Source organism: Ceratosolen solmsi, unplaced genomic scaffold (genome assembly GCF_000503995.2).
Source record: "Ceratosolen solmsi marchali unplaced genomic scaffold, CerSol_1.0 scaffold23, whole genome shotgun sequence".
NCBI classification, from domain to species: domain Eukaryota; kingdom Metazoa; phylum Arthropoda; class Insecta; order Hymenoptera; family Agaonidae; genus Ceratosolen; species Ceratosolen solmsi.
Genome location: NW_011948430.1, coordinates 3,825,189 through 3,839,388, shown reverse-complemented (window position 1 = coordinate 3,839,388; position 14,200 = coordinate 3,825,189). Strand labels below are relative to the sequence as shown.

The window sequence follows — 14,200 nt, the reverse complement described above, 5'->3', positions numbered from 1 at the left end:
CTTACATCTCACATTTTCTCATTAATTGCTTTCTTACGATGTAATTAATCATTTATCACCGTTATCTCCCACCTCTTCGAGCTTACATGACATTTTTCCTTCCTAAACGCATGCATGAAATGCATACAAATTGTCGACTGAGTAACTGAGTCTGAAAACTTCCATCTCGATATCTCACTTTCTCACACCCCCTCCCCGCCCCCTCTCTCTTTCTCTTTCTCTCAATCCTTTTCCTCTCTCAGCAACCCTCTTTCACGCATATGTTCACTCTTACATCCTCAACTCACTCTCTATCATTCTTTCCATCTCTCCAATCTCACCAATTGGCATCGCGCATTTAGTTCTAGGTTATTATTATATTTCTTTCATCAATGGAACAACAAAGTATGTTAACTTTTGCTTCTTTGCCGCTTCTTGATTGTATGGCGGAGTCCGTCCGATCGTCGTACCCCTTACTTATGAAAAGAAAAGGGCGAAGGACCTGTGACCGCACTTTGATGAAAATGAACGTTCTGCCACTTGTTATCCTTCTTGTGCCAAACGCGACTCTCTTCGCTCTGCTGAGTATGGGCGACTCCTTGCCTGCAACGCATCATTTTGATAATTAATATTAACACTTAAATCGATCATTATATTTTCAGTTCTTAAACGAAGCTTAAAAAATAGTGGTCTCAAAATAATCAAAAAGCACATTAAAAATTCTAGTAATGATTTACAACCAAATAATATACTCGCAAAAGATTTATTTGAAAAATTAAAGAGACTATTTACTATGTAATATAACTATGTGTATACTGGTTGTTCGATATATAGGTAGAATATGAATTCTTTAAATACAAAATTAACAATAATCGCATGTAAATGTAAATATTTTATAATTGCAAATATTTTATACCAGTAATATCTTATTAATTGTGTTTATTAACAGGAAACGAACTAAACTTTATACTTTAGAAAATTAAACATTTATTCGTTAAATGTTTGAAATCGTTTTCAAGTGAACAATATGGGTATGCAAACTATTAAATATGTTTGTTCCTCTATATAGTGCAAATAGCATTAATTCTTGAAAGGTAATCATCGAAAGCTTCTTACGTAAGAGGATGTATATATAAGCTTATACGTACTTGTCCATATATTGAGTGAGTCTGACGTACGCGATGCAAGCAGCATCTTCGCCAAGTAGATGTACGTGAGGATTCAAGATCGTTGTATTAACGGCTTTGCAGTTCTTCCCAAGTACTATATTTATGTATATATACACACACGTGTAAATAGTTAATAAATTCATCCACACGTAATTATTTGAACACAACTTGTTATATATTTTTGAAAATAACATCGAGTGTGTAAAATAATTAATGTGTATAAAAATTAATTTTACAATTTAAACAAAAAGGGAAAAAGTATTAAAACTAATAACTAAGAGGTAAAGCGAGAGAGAGAGAGAGAGAGAGAGAGAGAGACAGTTTATAAAGAGGTGAATAATGAAGAAGCTTTATTGTATAACATAAGGGCTTTTCGAAATACCAATTTATACAATTCTTTGTAAATGTAATCATTCATCCCGTTTCATTATGTCTTCATAAAAATTAAATAAATATAATTTAAAATATAAGTCAAGTATTGTAAAATAATTATACCGGCATAACATAATTAAACGTATTATAACGTATTGCAATTTGTTAAAATCATTTTCAGTTAAATTTAATAATTTAAAATGGTATACGAGCTATTGATCAAACTTATGGTTTGCGCTTCTATTTTGTATAATCTGAATAATTTTATAAATATAAAAAGAGACCTACAATTCAAAAAAAAAAAAAAGAATATAACAAAATTCAAAATTTTTTTATATTAAACTTTATAGAAAATAAAGAAACAATAATAAACGTAAATAACGTGTTACAAATATTTTTGTAATCGCTTTAACATGTAAAAGTTGTTAAACATTATTTTTCACTTATTAATTATTTGTAATTCAATATTTAATATTCAATTTAATAATATTAAGAACAAATTGAAGTATGCTCCCGATTTTTATGCAATAAGACAAAATCCAAAGTTATAAATCAAATTACATATTATACCACAAATAATGAGATACGATTTGTTTAAGTTTAATTAATTTGGTTTCAATTCATGACAACTTTTATATTTTTCAATAGAATGTTAATTCTCAGTTATATTTAATTATTCGATTATGAGCGAACATATTTTGAAATATCATTATGAATGCATACATCGAGATGATAATATTCTAAATATAATATTATAAAATCAGTTACTCCATAAGATCTACACTAAAAAACATAAATTTGAAAAATTAAGAAGCTGATGGAAATTAATTATTATATAGAATTTAAATTACGTACAGAAGATAGATGTTATTACACATTTAAACAAATACTGCTTAGCAATATAGAAGCACATTTAGTTTTATAAGTAGTAAGCTATTACAGCGACAGAGTGTAATGCAAATAAGATATAATTACCATTATCAAAGTAAAATTTGTGAAACTCCATTCCCTCCACTAAATTACCTAGAGCCTCGGGTTCAAACGCAGTCAAGTGGGGATCACAGATTTTTCTGAAATCCATTTTTCAACAGTCAATTATATTACAATTACATTATTCTACACTATATCATATATTTTTGTATTACACGTAAAAAAATTATTTGTTGAAAAAGTATTTTTTCATGTTCCAAAAAATCGTTTAAAATATTGATAATTAATAAGTGAAAATAATAAAGAATGATTACAGTAAACTATATATAATTAATATGTTATTGTATAGAGTTTTGATAATTTGAAGTATTTGCAAAGAGTCAATTTTTAATAATTTAATTTTTGAATTAAATAATTGAATAACGATATAAATTGAAATGAATTAATTTTTTTTGTTAGTATCAAGAAATAAAAATCTACCCCGTATATATTTTTTTCATGAAAATGGTAAAAAATTTTGCTAAATGTTTTTCCAATAAATTTAGTGAAATTATTACAATAATAATTTAGTGATATCACTTTATAAGTTTATAGAAGAGGGAAATTAATTGCTTTTGGCGTTCTAATTTAACGGTACTATTTTTAACTGTAATGTGCGAAAAGATGTATCAAACAATGTTTCTGAGATTATCTAATTTTAAGCCTAATAATTTTGAAAAATTTTCGTTCTATTGTTATAATTTATAACATAGTTTAACATAAATTACTTTATAATTAAGTTTCAAATAATTTAAGAACTAATTTATTACAACTGAAAAGGTAGCTAGGTACGTAAATATAATTAATTGCATAAACATATATTATGTAGAGTTCTTATTAAAATTTCTAATAAATATTTCATTTAAAAATTAATATTTTAAAAGATAATATATAATTTCTATTATGTTCAAAAATTTTTATATTATCTTGTAGTAAAGTAGGCCTTTGATTCTTTATATTTTGAAAACGAGAGTTTATGTGCCAATTACAACTTTTCTGCAGAACTAGGTTATAGTGTATTATTAGCCAATTTAATACAAAAATAATTTTATACCAATTAATTATTAATAAATTAATTACGACATTTTTTTCTATCTTTACACTATATCCTTAAATAAATATCGTTATTTTTTTTTACCATTTTTTACGATTCTTTTTAATTATATCTTGCTATTGTTAGAAACTAAGCGATGTCGTTGGTATAAATTATTCGCTTCATGAAAATTTAAACAAATTAATAATTTATTAACGTCATATGAGCATTGCCTTATTATGAAGATTTTCTTTTCTTAAGAAATAAATTTGAAACATTATGAGAATAATTAATAAGGTACTGTTAATATGAAAAATTGTGACTCACGTGTAAGCTTGCTTGTAATATATGTGCTATGCTTATAATATAAAATGTGTATAATAATATAATAAATGCTATTATTAGAAACTAAACGATGACGTTCACATAAATTATTCGATTCATGAAAATTTAAACAGATTAATAATTTATTAACGTCATATGAACATTGCTTTATTATGACGATATTCTTTTCTTAAGACATGAATTCGAAATATTATGAGAATAATTAATAAGTTATTGTAAATAAGAAAAGTCGTGACTTACGTGTAAGCTTCAAAATCGCCAGTATTGATACTCTCGATGAGCTGCTCAGTCATCTTGATGATTTCCTGGCGACGAGCTGTAATCGTCAATACGTCAAGATCAGTAAAACGCTCGGATTGTTCCGCGACCTCGTCGTCGGACTCTCTCCGAAATAATGTACAGCACAACAGCCACATGCACGTATCTTTTATCAAAATCTACGATTTTGTGAACGCATAATTATGTTCCATATTGAAATTCTGTTTTTGACTATTTGGTTAAGGTCAAGTTTATTTAATAATTGCACATTTTGTAAATTTTCAATATGACTATTTTTACATATACAATATTTGGTGCTCTATTTTATTAGAATGAAAAATCAAATACTTTAACTTATTCTTTATTAATTCATTATTTCACTTTACGATTTCTTATTTATACCATTACTTTATATTAAAAAGAAAAAAAGAAAAAAAAATGAAAATCGATACGAAAATAATACTGTGACTAATTGAATTTTAACATTCTAATATTTCAAACGTTAATGCCTTCACAATATAACTCAAAACATATTTATACTAAATTTTATCTTTCCAAGACGTACTTTTTTTCACAATACTGACACAATAAATTATTTTTTCCATTTTATCATTTCCAACATATTGCCCTCTATTGCTATAATTACTTGTTTCCTGCTTTATAATTTTTATAATCTCTCGTTTTATAAATTTTACGATAAGAAAATAGCGTTTCCGTTTTATATCATATTCACATAATAGCAATTCTTTTCAAATATTAAACAGGTATACTGAAATAAAATTAAATATTAATTTACGTAATATTAACGTGACCACCACTATATCTACCAAAAAAAAAAAATTTTTTTTGTTTAATAATTGTTATTAATCAGTGGTTGTTCTATTATTCTGATAAATCGCTCATTAATCTAAATGGCAACTTTATCTTGTTGAATTTAAATATTTGCAATAAAAAAATAAAATATAAATAAAAAACGAATATCTTTATAAATTTTTTCCGAAAAGGTTAGCATGTACAGTTTCAGCGAATTGGATTAAGGAACTACTAGGAATTTTATTACGCTATTTTATTTAATATCGCATAAAATAAATAAATATTCAAGGACATACAAGAAAATAAATTATTAATGCAAAATGTATGTATATAAATTGCACTATTATGTATAAGAAATAAACAATTAAATTTATTTAAATAATATTTTTTGTTCAATACAAGAAGTTAAAGGAAAGAGATTTTATTTATTAAACAGCTGTAATTTTATAATTGCATAATTCTCGCGCACGGATATGTATCTCTCTTTTATGACAATGTAAATGCAGTATTAATAAAACTACTTTATCGAAATGCACTTATATAAAGTGTGTATATATATATATATATATATACACTTCATATACGTTGAGCTACGCAATTATAAAAGGACCACGTCTGGGCGTCCCTGGACTACGAATTGCGCATTACCTGAGCACTGTGAGTTCGCTGAAAGCTGGCTGCAGGTCTTGATAGGACAGACGATTCGTATGTCTACAAGCAATATTATAATTCTTTTAAGACAACGCGTAGCATCTCAATATGGATACTCAAAATAATCTTGTGTGCTTGTAAAAGTGAGTAGATGTTGTATCACCGAACGTACCGAGGGTTCGATGATTCGCGTGTCTTGATTACCAAATAAAAATTTTAAAAGCTCTTCATCAGTATCCGAACCGAGACTTCTCATCAAGTGAATCGCTACGAACTCTCATCGAGTCTCGCGCGCTAAAGGATAAATCCACTTAAGGACGCATTTTTCATTCTTGCGTCACTGTCGAAAGGCTCAAGAACAAAACAAAGCGTCACGTGGATAACATTTGGCTTATGACTTTAATTAATTACAAAGTTTTTCACTCTCGATTACTTACTCGAGGCTTTTTAAATCCATCGTCATTTTCACGAGCTGTTTATTGATCGTGCCATAGACCGCTAATCTTTAATTTTTCTTTAGTCTGCGCCGTTTATGGAAGTCTCGATCGATCGTACCTTATCGAGTCGAGTTGAGCTCTGCTATCGACATTGAAAAATACTCACTCTGATCGGCTTATTCGTTCAATTTACAGTCCTATTATTCATAGGTAAACAGTCTATATCTTATTGTATGTAAACGCGGCCAGAAGAAGAGAGTAAACTTCAAGCAAAATAAAAAGGATTTGAGCCAAAGTAGCGGTAAATGCTTTTGTGCTGTAAATATCAAGGGAAACAGTAGTGTTGTAAAAGCGCTTGAAGTACGCATAGCGACTAAAATTGTTTGAAATTTAAAGATTTCATCACGTTGGACGCCTTGAATGATGAGACGCGTGTTTTCAAATGTCCTTATCAAGCTCGACTCGACTTTTCCGCTGCGTGATGAACAAAGCCAGCGAACAAGCCCGCGGCGATCTTAGCACTTATCAAGCCTTCGTACGTCTCATTGTCATTTCATTCAACTTCTGTGCTCAGCCAGAAAATGTATACAAAGAGAAAAAATTTCGCGCAAGGTGTAAGTCGTACCTATACATACTTGTTCCCGTACCAATGTATGCGCCATACGTGCTGTAAAATGTTTGTATGAACATGGCGAGAGCCATTGCCGCAGTCAATTTTCCATTCGTATAGTGTGCGTTAATCTAGCCATTGATTTCCCCGCAGAGTGGAGAAAGGAAGTGTTTGGCATAGCCATGCTGAAATTGTACCTCTACCTGCTCTAGTGTGCAAGTTCTTTCGTAAAAGAAAAAAAAATAGAAAAAAAAGATAATGGAGAGAGCTTTCGAGGCACATCGAGTATCTAAGCTTTACATCGAATTCTTTACTTTTTAACGCTTACTAGGAATTAAAGAGACTTTGGCTAAATTGGAAATTTCCACGAATCCGCAGTATTTGATAATAGAGATGGGAACGAAATCCTTGGTTGATTGGGATTAAATAAAATAAGAAAGATAAAAAAACGGGAGTAAACTTGAAAAAGTTAGGACAATGCAAGGCTACCAAAAGAAGCAGCTAGCTATCGGAGGATATTACTTTCAAGTATTTACTTCCAAAGTATTTCGTAAATTCTTATGGACGTAAGGAATTCTGCAAGTCTACAATAGGCAAATGGATACATATAGCGCGATTAGACGACAATGCCACTTTTTTTTTTTTTTTTATTCCAGTCATTTATTTGTTTGTAGACATAACCGACATATAATGTGGGTATATACAACTTAACAGGTGTTATAGCTACATATGTATAATACACTAATTCTACGTACAAGTGCGATTCTAAATTGTACAATTCTTATACATTTTACATTGTATTAAATTTTTATTCCGCTATACATGATATACGTTTCGTATAATCATTGTGCTCATACATAAACATTCTGATTCAATTGTTGTCGCTCGATAGCGAGTCGATGATCTCGAGAAACAAGAACGAGATGCTACATGTCGTTCACGAGAACAAGAGGGGTAAGGACAGAGCAAGTGTAAGAATGAGGGGGTACAGAGAGTGTATGGGAAAATAAGAGAATGGTACAGGAATATTTACTTGTAAGTTCATAAATATATTGAGGGTACTGTCTGCCTTCTAATGGCAAAATACTGAGAGGTACAAGTCTCCTTCGTAATTTTCAATCTTTGTTCTTCTTAAAATTCTTCCTCTCAACATCCTCTTACCTCGTTCTATCACTCTTGTCACACGAACTCGATAATATAAGAATAAATGAGGCCGATAACCTCGTTCGTACCCACGACTGTATTCATAGTTGTATGCTTGCGACGTCGCGGCATATTCGCGCCCCGTAATTTTACGAATTGCCATTCGGCAATCAATTCTCGTCCTTATAGAATATCGAATTCGACATATGTTTAAATAACAAAACAACAACAACAAAAAATAAATAAAACCGAGAGAAAGTAGGTTTCGAAGTAGCATTATTAAACTCTTAGCGCGTTGAATTTGGCGCAATCGAGGAGCCTCGATCGTGGGCGCCGGCCTTACCAGCCATTATCTTTGGTCCTTCGCTTAGTAAACACAAGCATTTGTCAATGTATCCCGGAAAAACACTTTGCAGAGTGCGCGCTTTCGAAAGTTCCGCGAACGGAATTAGAACACTTTCTGAAATGAGCGACTTGTCGTTTATTAATGAAAAGTAGAACAATTACGCGGGACAAAAAATAAAGAAGAAAAATAAGGTAAAGTAAAGTTGAATAATTTCACCACAAGATTGAAATGAAAAAACAAATTGAAACAAAAAAAAAAAATAAAAAAAAAAATAAAAAAAAAAATAAAAAAAATACAATAAAAAAACTACAAATAAAAGGTAAAGGTAAAAGACGCGTACGTTGACAATTCCATGAGAGGGAATTGTCGTTAGGACAAGTTACACAGCCTCAAATGGCAGCAACCGTCCTCCTGACTCGACGTTGCCTTCTTATGGTCAACTACCTTCTTACCGATGGTGGCGGCTTTCTTACCGTCTTCTGGATCGCATCCGAGCTGGACGTAGCCCTCCGAAGTCTGCCGGTATCCCTCAGGCTCTGGATAGATTGTTCAGGATTGGCAATTCGATGCACATGCAACGTACAAGCGCAAACACACGTGTAAACATGCAGAAACGAATACTGTCTTTTTATTTGTTGCAAAAACTATCGTTCGTAATAGTTTGAGACATGCACTCTCGTAAGTAATTTTAAAGCTAATAATGTTTCACCCATTGATTTATTGATTTTTGTTACGATGTAGTGCCGTTATGGCAAATCGCTGCAAGAAAATTTTGTTATGATCGCGGTGCTACGAGCGCGAATGTGGCAAAGTTTTCCTTTCGTGAAAAAAGCATCCGCTACAAACAATGCTGTTCATCCGATTTATAAAATTGATCGATCGATAGATACAAAAAAATTATTGAAGAAAAGCTTGCGGAGCTTCACAAATCTAATTAATCGGTCTCAACGCTTCCGAAAGACCCTTTTTGAAAATAAAATAAAACACGATTAAATCTGCAAAATTAATCACATTGACGATTAAATGGCAAAACCTCTCAAAGAAATATAATTACACGATAGTCCGAATATTACTTAATAATCAATACCTTCGTGCTTAATAAGAGAAATAAAATAAATCTTTGCTTTAAGATTGAATATCTTGGTTCGCTCGTCTGCACATTTCTGTGAAGAACATAAATACGTGACAAATAGTTTCTTTAAAAACAAATTTTGCAATAAAGTAATGATGCCAATTTGCTTCCATTCAACAACGTAAGGATTTTGTATATCTGTGAAGTTGGCGCTCGAAAACCTTACAAAATCGTTAGGAAGAGTGCATGAAACGAGCAAACGAGCGAGTAGCTTAATTATAAAAAGGTGAATTAAGTTGTAATATTTGAGAGAAAAACGTGCGCGGACACGGTTATTCAGCTCAATGTGAGACTCTGACAGATAGGTATGCCGAGCTATTATTATAAAATGAACGTAATGCATATGAGTATTTAAGCTCTTGCGAGCTTTTACGAATAACTGATGAGATTGTCGAGAAAAGTTTGTGTGTAACGTATGGCGCGAAATGTATATTTATAATGAAAGCAACAACGTATTTCACTAATGTCTTGATGAATTGACTTTAGCAATTAATTCATTAGGGTTGATGAGTCATTTGTCTTTGAAAATATAACGCGTACATATGTTTAATGTATGATTAGCCGAAGCAAAATATATGATGTGGACGGAAATCGACTGACACTGACTTATAACATTTTACATTAAGTACGCGTGCGCACAATATTGAATATTCTTAAATTGAATGTTTATTAAAATTATCAAACGCTCCATAATTAAGTAATTTAAAAAAGGATCGCAAATTTATTCAAAGTCTTGCAGTGCGGCACACAATGTCATAGGTGGTTGTATAAATGTGCCTTATAAAATATTTATATGTATACATAGTTGGTATATATATATGTGTGTGTTGAGAGTGATTGAGTGAGAGAGTGAGTGAGTGAGAGAGAGAGAGAGAGAGAGAGAGAGAGAGAGAGAGAGAGAGAGAGAGAGAGAGAGAGAGAGAGAGAGAGAGAGCTACAGACCGGTGCTTGCAGAGCTCTGGCGCCTTGAAGCGTACAGGCCGTTGTCATTGTTGACGTTAACGTCGTCGGCATTGAGGTATCCCGGTGAAGCCATACACGAGGGCGATGTGCCACATTGGCTGTTCTGGCTGTTACTACTGCTGCTTTGATTGGAACTGCTTCCGCTTCCGCTCCCGCTCGCTAAATCACACACAACCAACCAATTTGCCAACAATGATTTTCCCCGGGAGACAGTAGCCGCTTCATCTGATATCCAACGCGTTCGGGTCCCCGTTTCAACCTTGCCGATTTCTTAAAGTTCAATCTCGCACAAGACAGACGAATTATAGCAGCGAATTCCCATTATCGGCAGTATAAATTTCAGGGTGTGCGCGAGCTTATATCATGCGTTTTGCTGAAATTTAGAGGCTCCGCTACGCCACTTTTAAGAAATGAATCGGAAGACATTTGTACCATGACACTCGACAAAAATAGGAGACACTCGTCCGTCTTTAAATCGACATCCATCTTTGCCTTTTTAAACTTCGAAGCTTTTCTTTTATCTACATATATAATAGCATAGCGCACCACATTCAGAATTTTCAAAATAGAGACATTTTGATTTGTGCGATTCGACATAGTGATTTTGAAATATAATCTATCAATAAAATGTTTAAACAATTAGACTATTGGAGAAAGTAATGCGTAAAAAGTATATATATATATATATATATATTGTTGCATAAAGTAACGCTGAACTTATATTTATTTCATGATTCTATTTTTGGAAAATTTTAATGTAATAGATACATTTGTTTCGTCATTTAGCAATGGGAATCGCTACTATATTTTGTCTTTCATTGTGTATTTTCTTTTCATGCTCTTCTATTTTATATACTTCATTGTAAATCACACAATTCTAAAACTTTATTACATTTACACGTTCCTGTATGTGTGATATTTTATACATTCAAAAGATTTTTACGGTACATTTATCCATATAAAAAGTAGCACGCTCAGAGAAATTTAGTATTATGTTTCATTTTTCTCAAATTAACATTGTAATTTGCAATTATAAATGTTAATAATTATTTTTCAATTACTCAGTATTCGTTACAGTATATATACAGAAAGAACTTTTAAAAGCAATAAAAATGTATTGCGTTATAAACCAAAAATATGATCTTACAAACAATCTAATTAAGATTAACATTTTTTTTTATACGAGTATAATCGGAATACCGTAAAAGTATTTTTACTTTATATACTTTTTAAGGAGAGAATTAGTTCAAAAGTTTATAGAATTTGCCTAAATATTAAGATCTTAAATATATACTATAAATAATTAATTTAGAAACTAAATATAATTATTATTGTGCTTCGTCCCTACAAATAAACAAAGAAAAAAAAACAGAAAAAGAAAAAGAATATTTGGAAATAAAGTTTGTTACACTTATAGAAAAAGTTAATTTTTTCAATAAACTCTGTTGTCCAATGAAATACAAAATTGTCTGGTTAAATATTAATTTATAATAATTAGTAATCAAATGAAATCTAATTTACATTATTATTATTATGTTCACACATTTATAAGAGCAATTAACAATAAAATTCTCTGAATGAGCGTTAAAATAATTTATTCTTACACTTTATAATATAAAATTATTCCAACTATTCAGATATCTTACTCTTAGAATTCTTAGCTTTTTTTAGGAATTATTAGCCTTGCTGAGGAAGTGTAAAACAAAATTACAAAACCAAGCGCTCAAACTAAATAATTTAATACATTAAAATATGTAAATATTATGAAAAGCAAAGCTCTCTACTTGCATGCATTGTATAGTGGACAGACTTCTTGAATTGTTTTAATGGTGATAAAAAAAAATAGAAATACTTTTATGTACGTCTGTGTTATTCATTAAATTCTATTTATAATCAAAAAATAAATAGTGGTAAGAGTAATTCGTAATCGTTAATATAACAACAATATTAATCATGCACAGTTTTAAAAGAAGAACGGTTGCACACAGCTTACCGGTTCGCCGGCTCTGTATTGCTGGACAATGTACTTGAGCATTTTATGTGCTGGGTTTCTTCTAGATATTCACTTTTTACATTGGCGCTTCAAACCATTTAATGACCGTTCACCAAATATCTTCACTTGTAAGTGAACAATAATCATTTTGTAATACAGTAGAGTAGTGGATGCCGAAGGCCATTGATAGAAATAATAATGAATTCAAAAAATATTTACAACTCGTTTCTTAAATACAATCTTAAATACAATGTAAAGCGTTCGTTAGATATTTTGTATTGGGCTTGATCAGCATTTGTTTCGCATCCCTGTCCTTGAATGACATGTGCATAGAAAATGTTCATTCTAGAGAAATTCGCGCTAAAATAGAGCGGGGAAATGTAGAATTAGCGATGAGCAGGGCAAGCCACTCGAAGTATCGTACACTAGCAAACGCACAAACACACACGTGGAGAGTGAGAGTAAGAGTGTACGCACGCGCGCGCGCGTGTGTGCGTGTGCGTGTGCGTGTGTGTGAGAGAGAGCAATAAATGAAACGAGACAATCGTTGGGCGGGCTGGGGGGTGTATCGCTCAAATCTCGATTGCGTTCGTTAAACGGGATGGAAAATTGAGATTAGTATGCAAAGAGAGCTGGAAAAGTCGAGAAGCAAATATTCAAAATTCTCTATACTCGATGAGATAAGGAAGAAGTGAGGGGAGGTTCGCGGGGCGGTGGCATGCAGAGCGGATGGAAAGAATCGAGCTTAAAACGAGCGTTGCTCGCTGACTACTCGATAATCCTGGTAAGAGAAAAGATTATTTGTCACACGAGGCTGAAGGAGAGCCAAAATTTAACCACCACACGTACGACACTGCTACTGTTCGAGAGCAAAACACGGCACAGCAGCTCGCCTTTCCTATCAGACTCTACTGTCACTCGCACTCGCACGTCGTCTTTGATGAGCTTTTTTCATGAAGATATGCGACTCTTTACGTTAACGCGATCTTCCTTTAAGACTTTCGCTACTTGCTCTGAGCGTCTCGATAACGATGTAATTGTGAACAGCACAATGTTGCTTCAATCACATTTGCACAGCTTGTCGTAAAAGAACAAAAAAAAAAAAAAAAAAAACAAACAAACAAACAAGAAAAGAAAAAATCAAATATATGTAAGTGATCGTATTTTAGCTGTCGGCACAAAACGTTAACAACTGCTGACAAGGCTGACATCCCAATCGAGTTTCGGCAATAACGATTGTCGATACGAGGAGCATAATAAGCCTTGGGGGGGGGGGTGTTAGAGCGAGGAGCTATAAGGCACCAATCGTATCGGCCCACTTGAGCGCCTCGGAGCATCTGTAGTTTACCTTGAGCGCCCTGCAGGAGGGCCGCGGCGATGCCGAGGGGACTACCGGGCGCCTGTTTCTGGCTGTGGGCCATGCCCGCCCTGGAGAAGGCCGAGACTGCGGAGGCGGGACTACTGGGTGGCGTTCCCTGCGATCCGTAGGCTGCGCGGGATGTTCGAAGACATGGACAAGAAGAGCTGCGTTACAAGAGTCGAGCCAGCGGGAATTGGCAAGAAAGCGGATTAGGTGAGCTGCGGCGAATGAGAAGCAGCGACTCCGTTAGCTAATTAGCTAGGGTTTTTATCTCTTAGCAAGCTCGCTCGACGCCCGCGTGGCGAGAACTCGAGAAAGCGTCGGGAGCGCGAACGTACGGATTTCCAAGGAGTTTCGTCGAGACTGGCGCGCATGTTTATCCTAGCGAAATTCTCGGACGAGGTACGACACGACTTCGACGAGCTTTCCACTTTATGGCAAAAATGCGACCCACGGAGCTACTTCTCGGTGGCTCGGGTAACTGTTCCAGTTTTCGAATGTCTGCGGGCCATACGTCATAAAAATCTCCCAATTACCAGCGGATCTTCGACACTGATGATTATGCGATCGCCCGAGTAAGCTCATCATCGCACTGGCGATTCACATTTAACGCGCAACGGCTCAGGA

At 33.0% G+C, this 14,200-nt stretch overlaps 1 protein-coding gene across 9 annotated transcripts in view; it reads right to left on the bottom strand.

The window, feature by feature from the left end:
• Positions 1-210: 210 nt before the first annotated feature.
• CaMKII (Calcium/calmodulin-dependent protein kinase II) overlaps positions 211-14,200 on the bottom strand; it is a 103,017-nt gene continuing 89,027 nt past the window's right edge. For 3 of the 9 annotated variants that reach the window (XM_011501876.1, XM_011501879.1, XM_011501878.1), the window contains 7 exons: positions 13,562-13,702; positions 10,200-10,379; positions 8,599-8,661; positions 4,108-4,183; positions 2,496-2,590; positions 1,128-1,242; positions 211-582 (listed from right to left, as the gene is read on the bottom strand). In XM_011501876.1, coding sequence (XP_011500178.1) covers positions 453-582; positions 1,128-1,242; positions 2,496-2,590; positions 4,108-4,183; positions 8,599-8,661; positions 10,200-10,379; positions 13,562-13,702 — 800 coding nt within the window. In that variant the 3' untranslated portion in view covers positions 211-452. Of the gene's footprint in view, positions 583-1,127; positions 1,243-2,495; positions 2,591-4,107; positions 4,184-5,586; positions 5,650-8,598; positions 8,662-10,199; positions 10,380-13,561; positions 13,703-14,200 lie in introns of all 9 variants that reach the window. The other 6 variants (XM_011501882.1, XM_011501883.1, XM_011501884.1 and 3 more) reach the window with 4 other exon arrangements.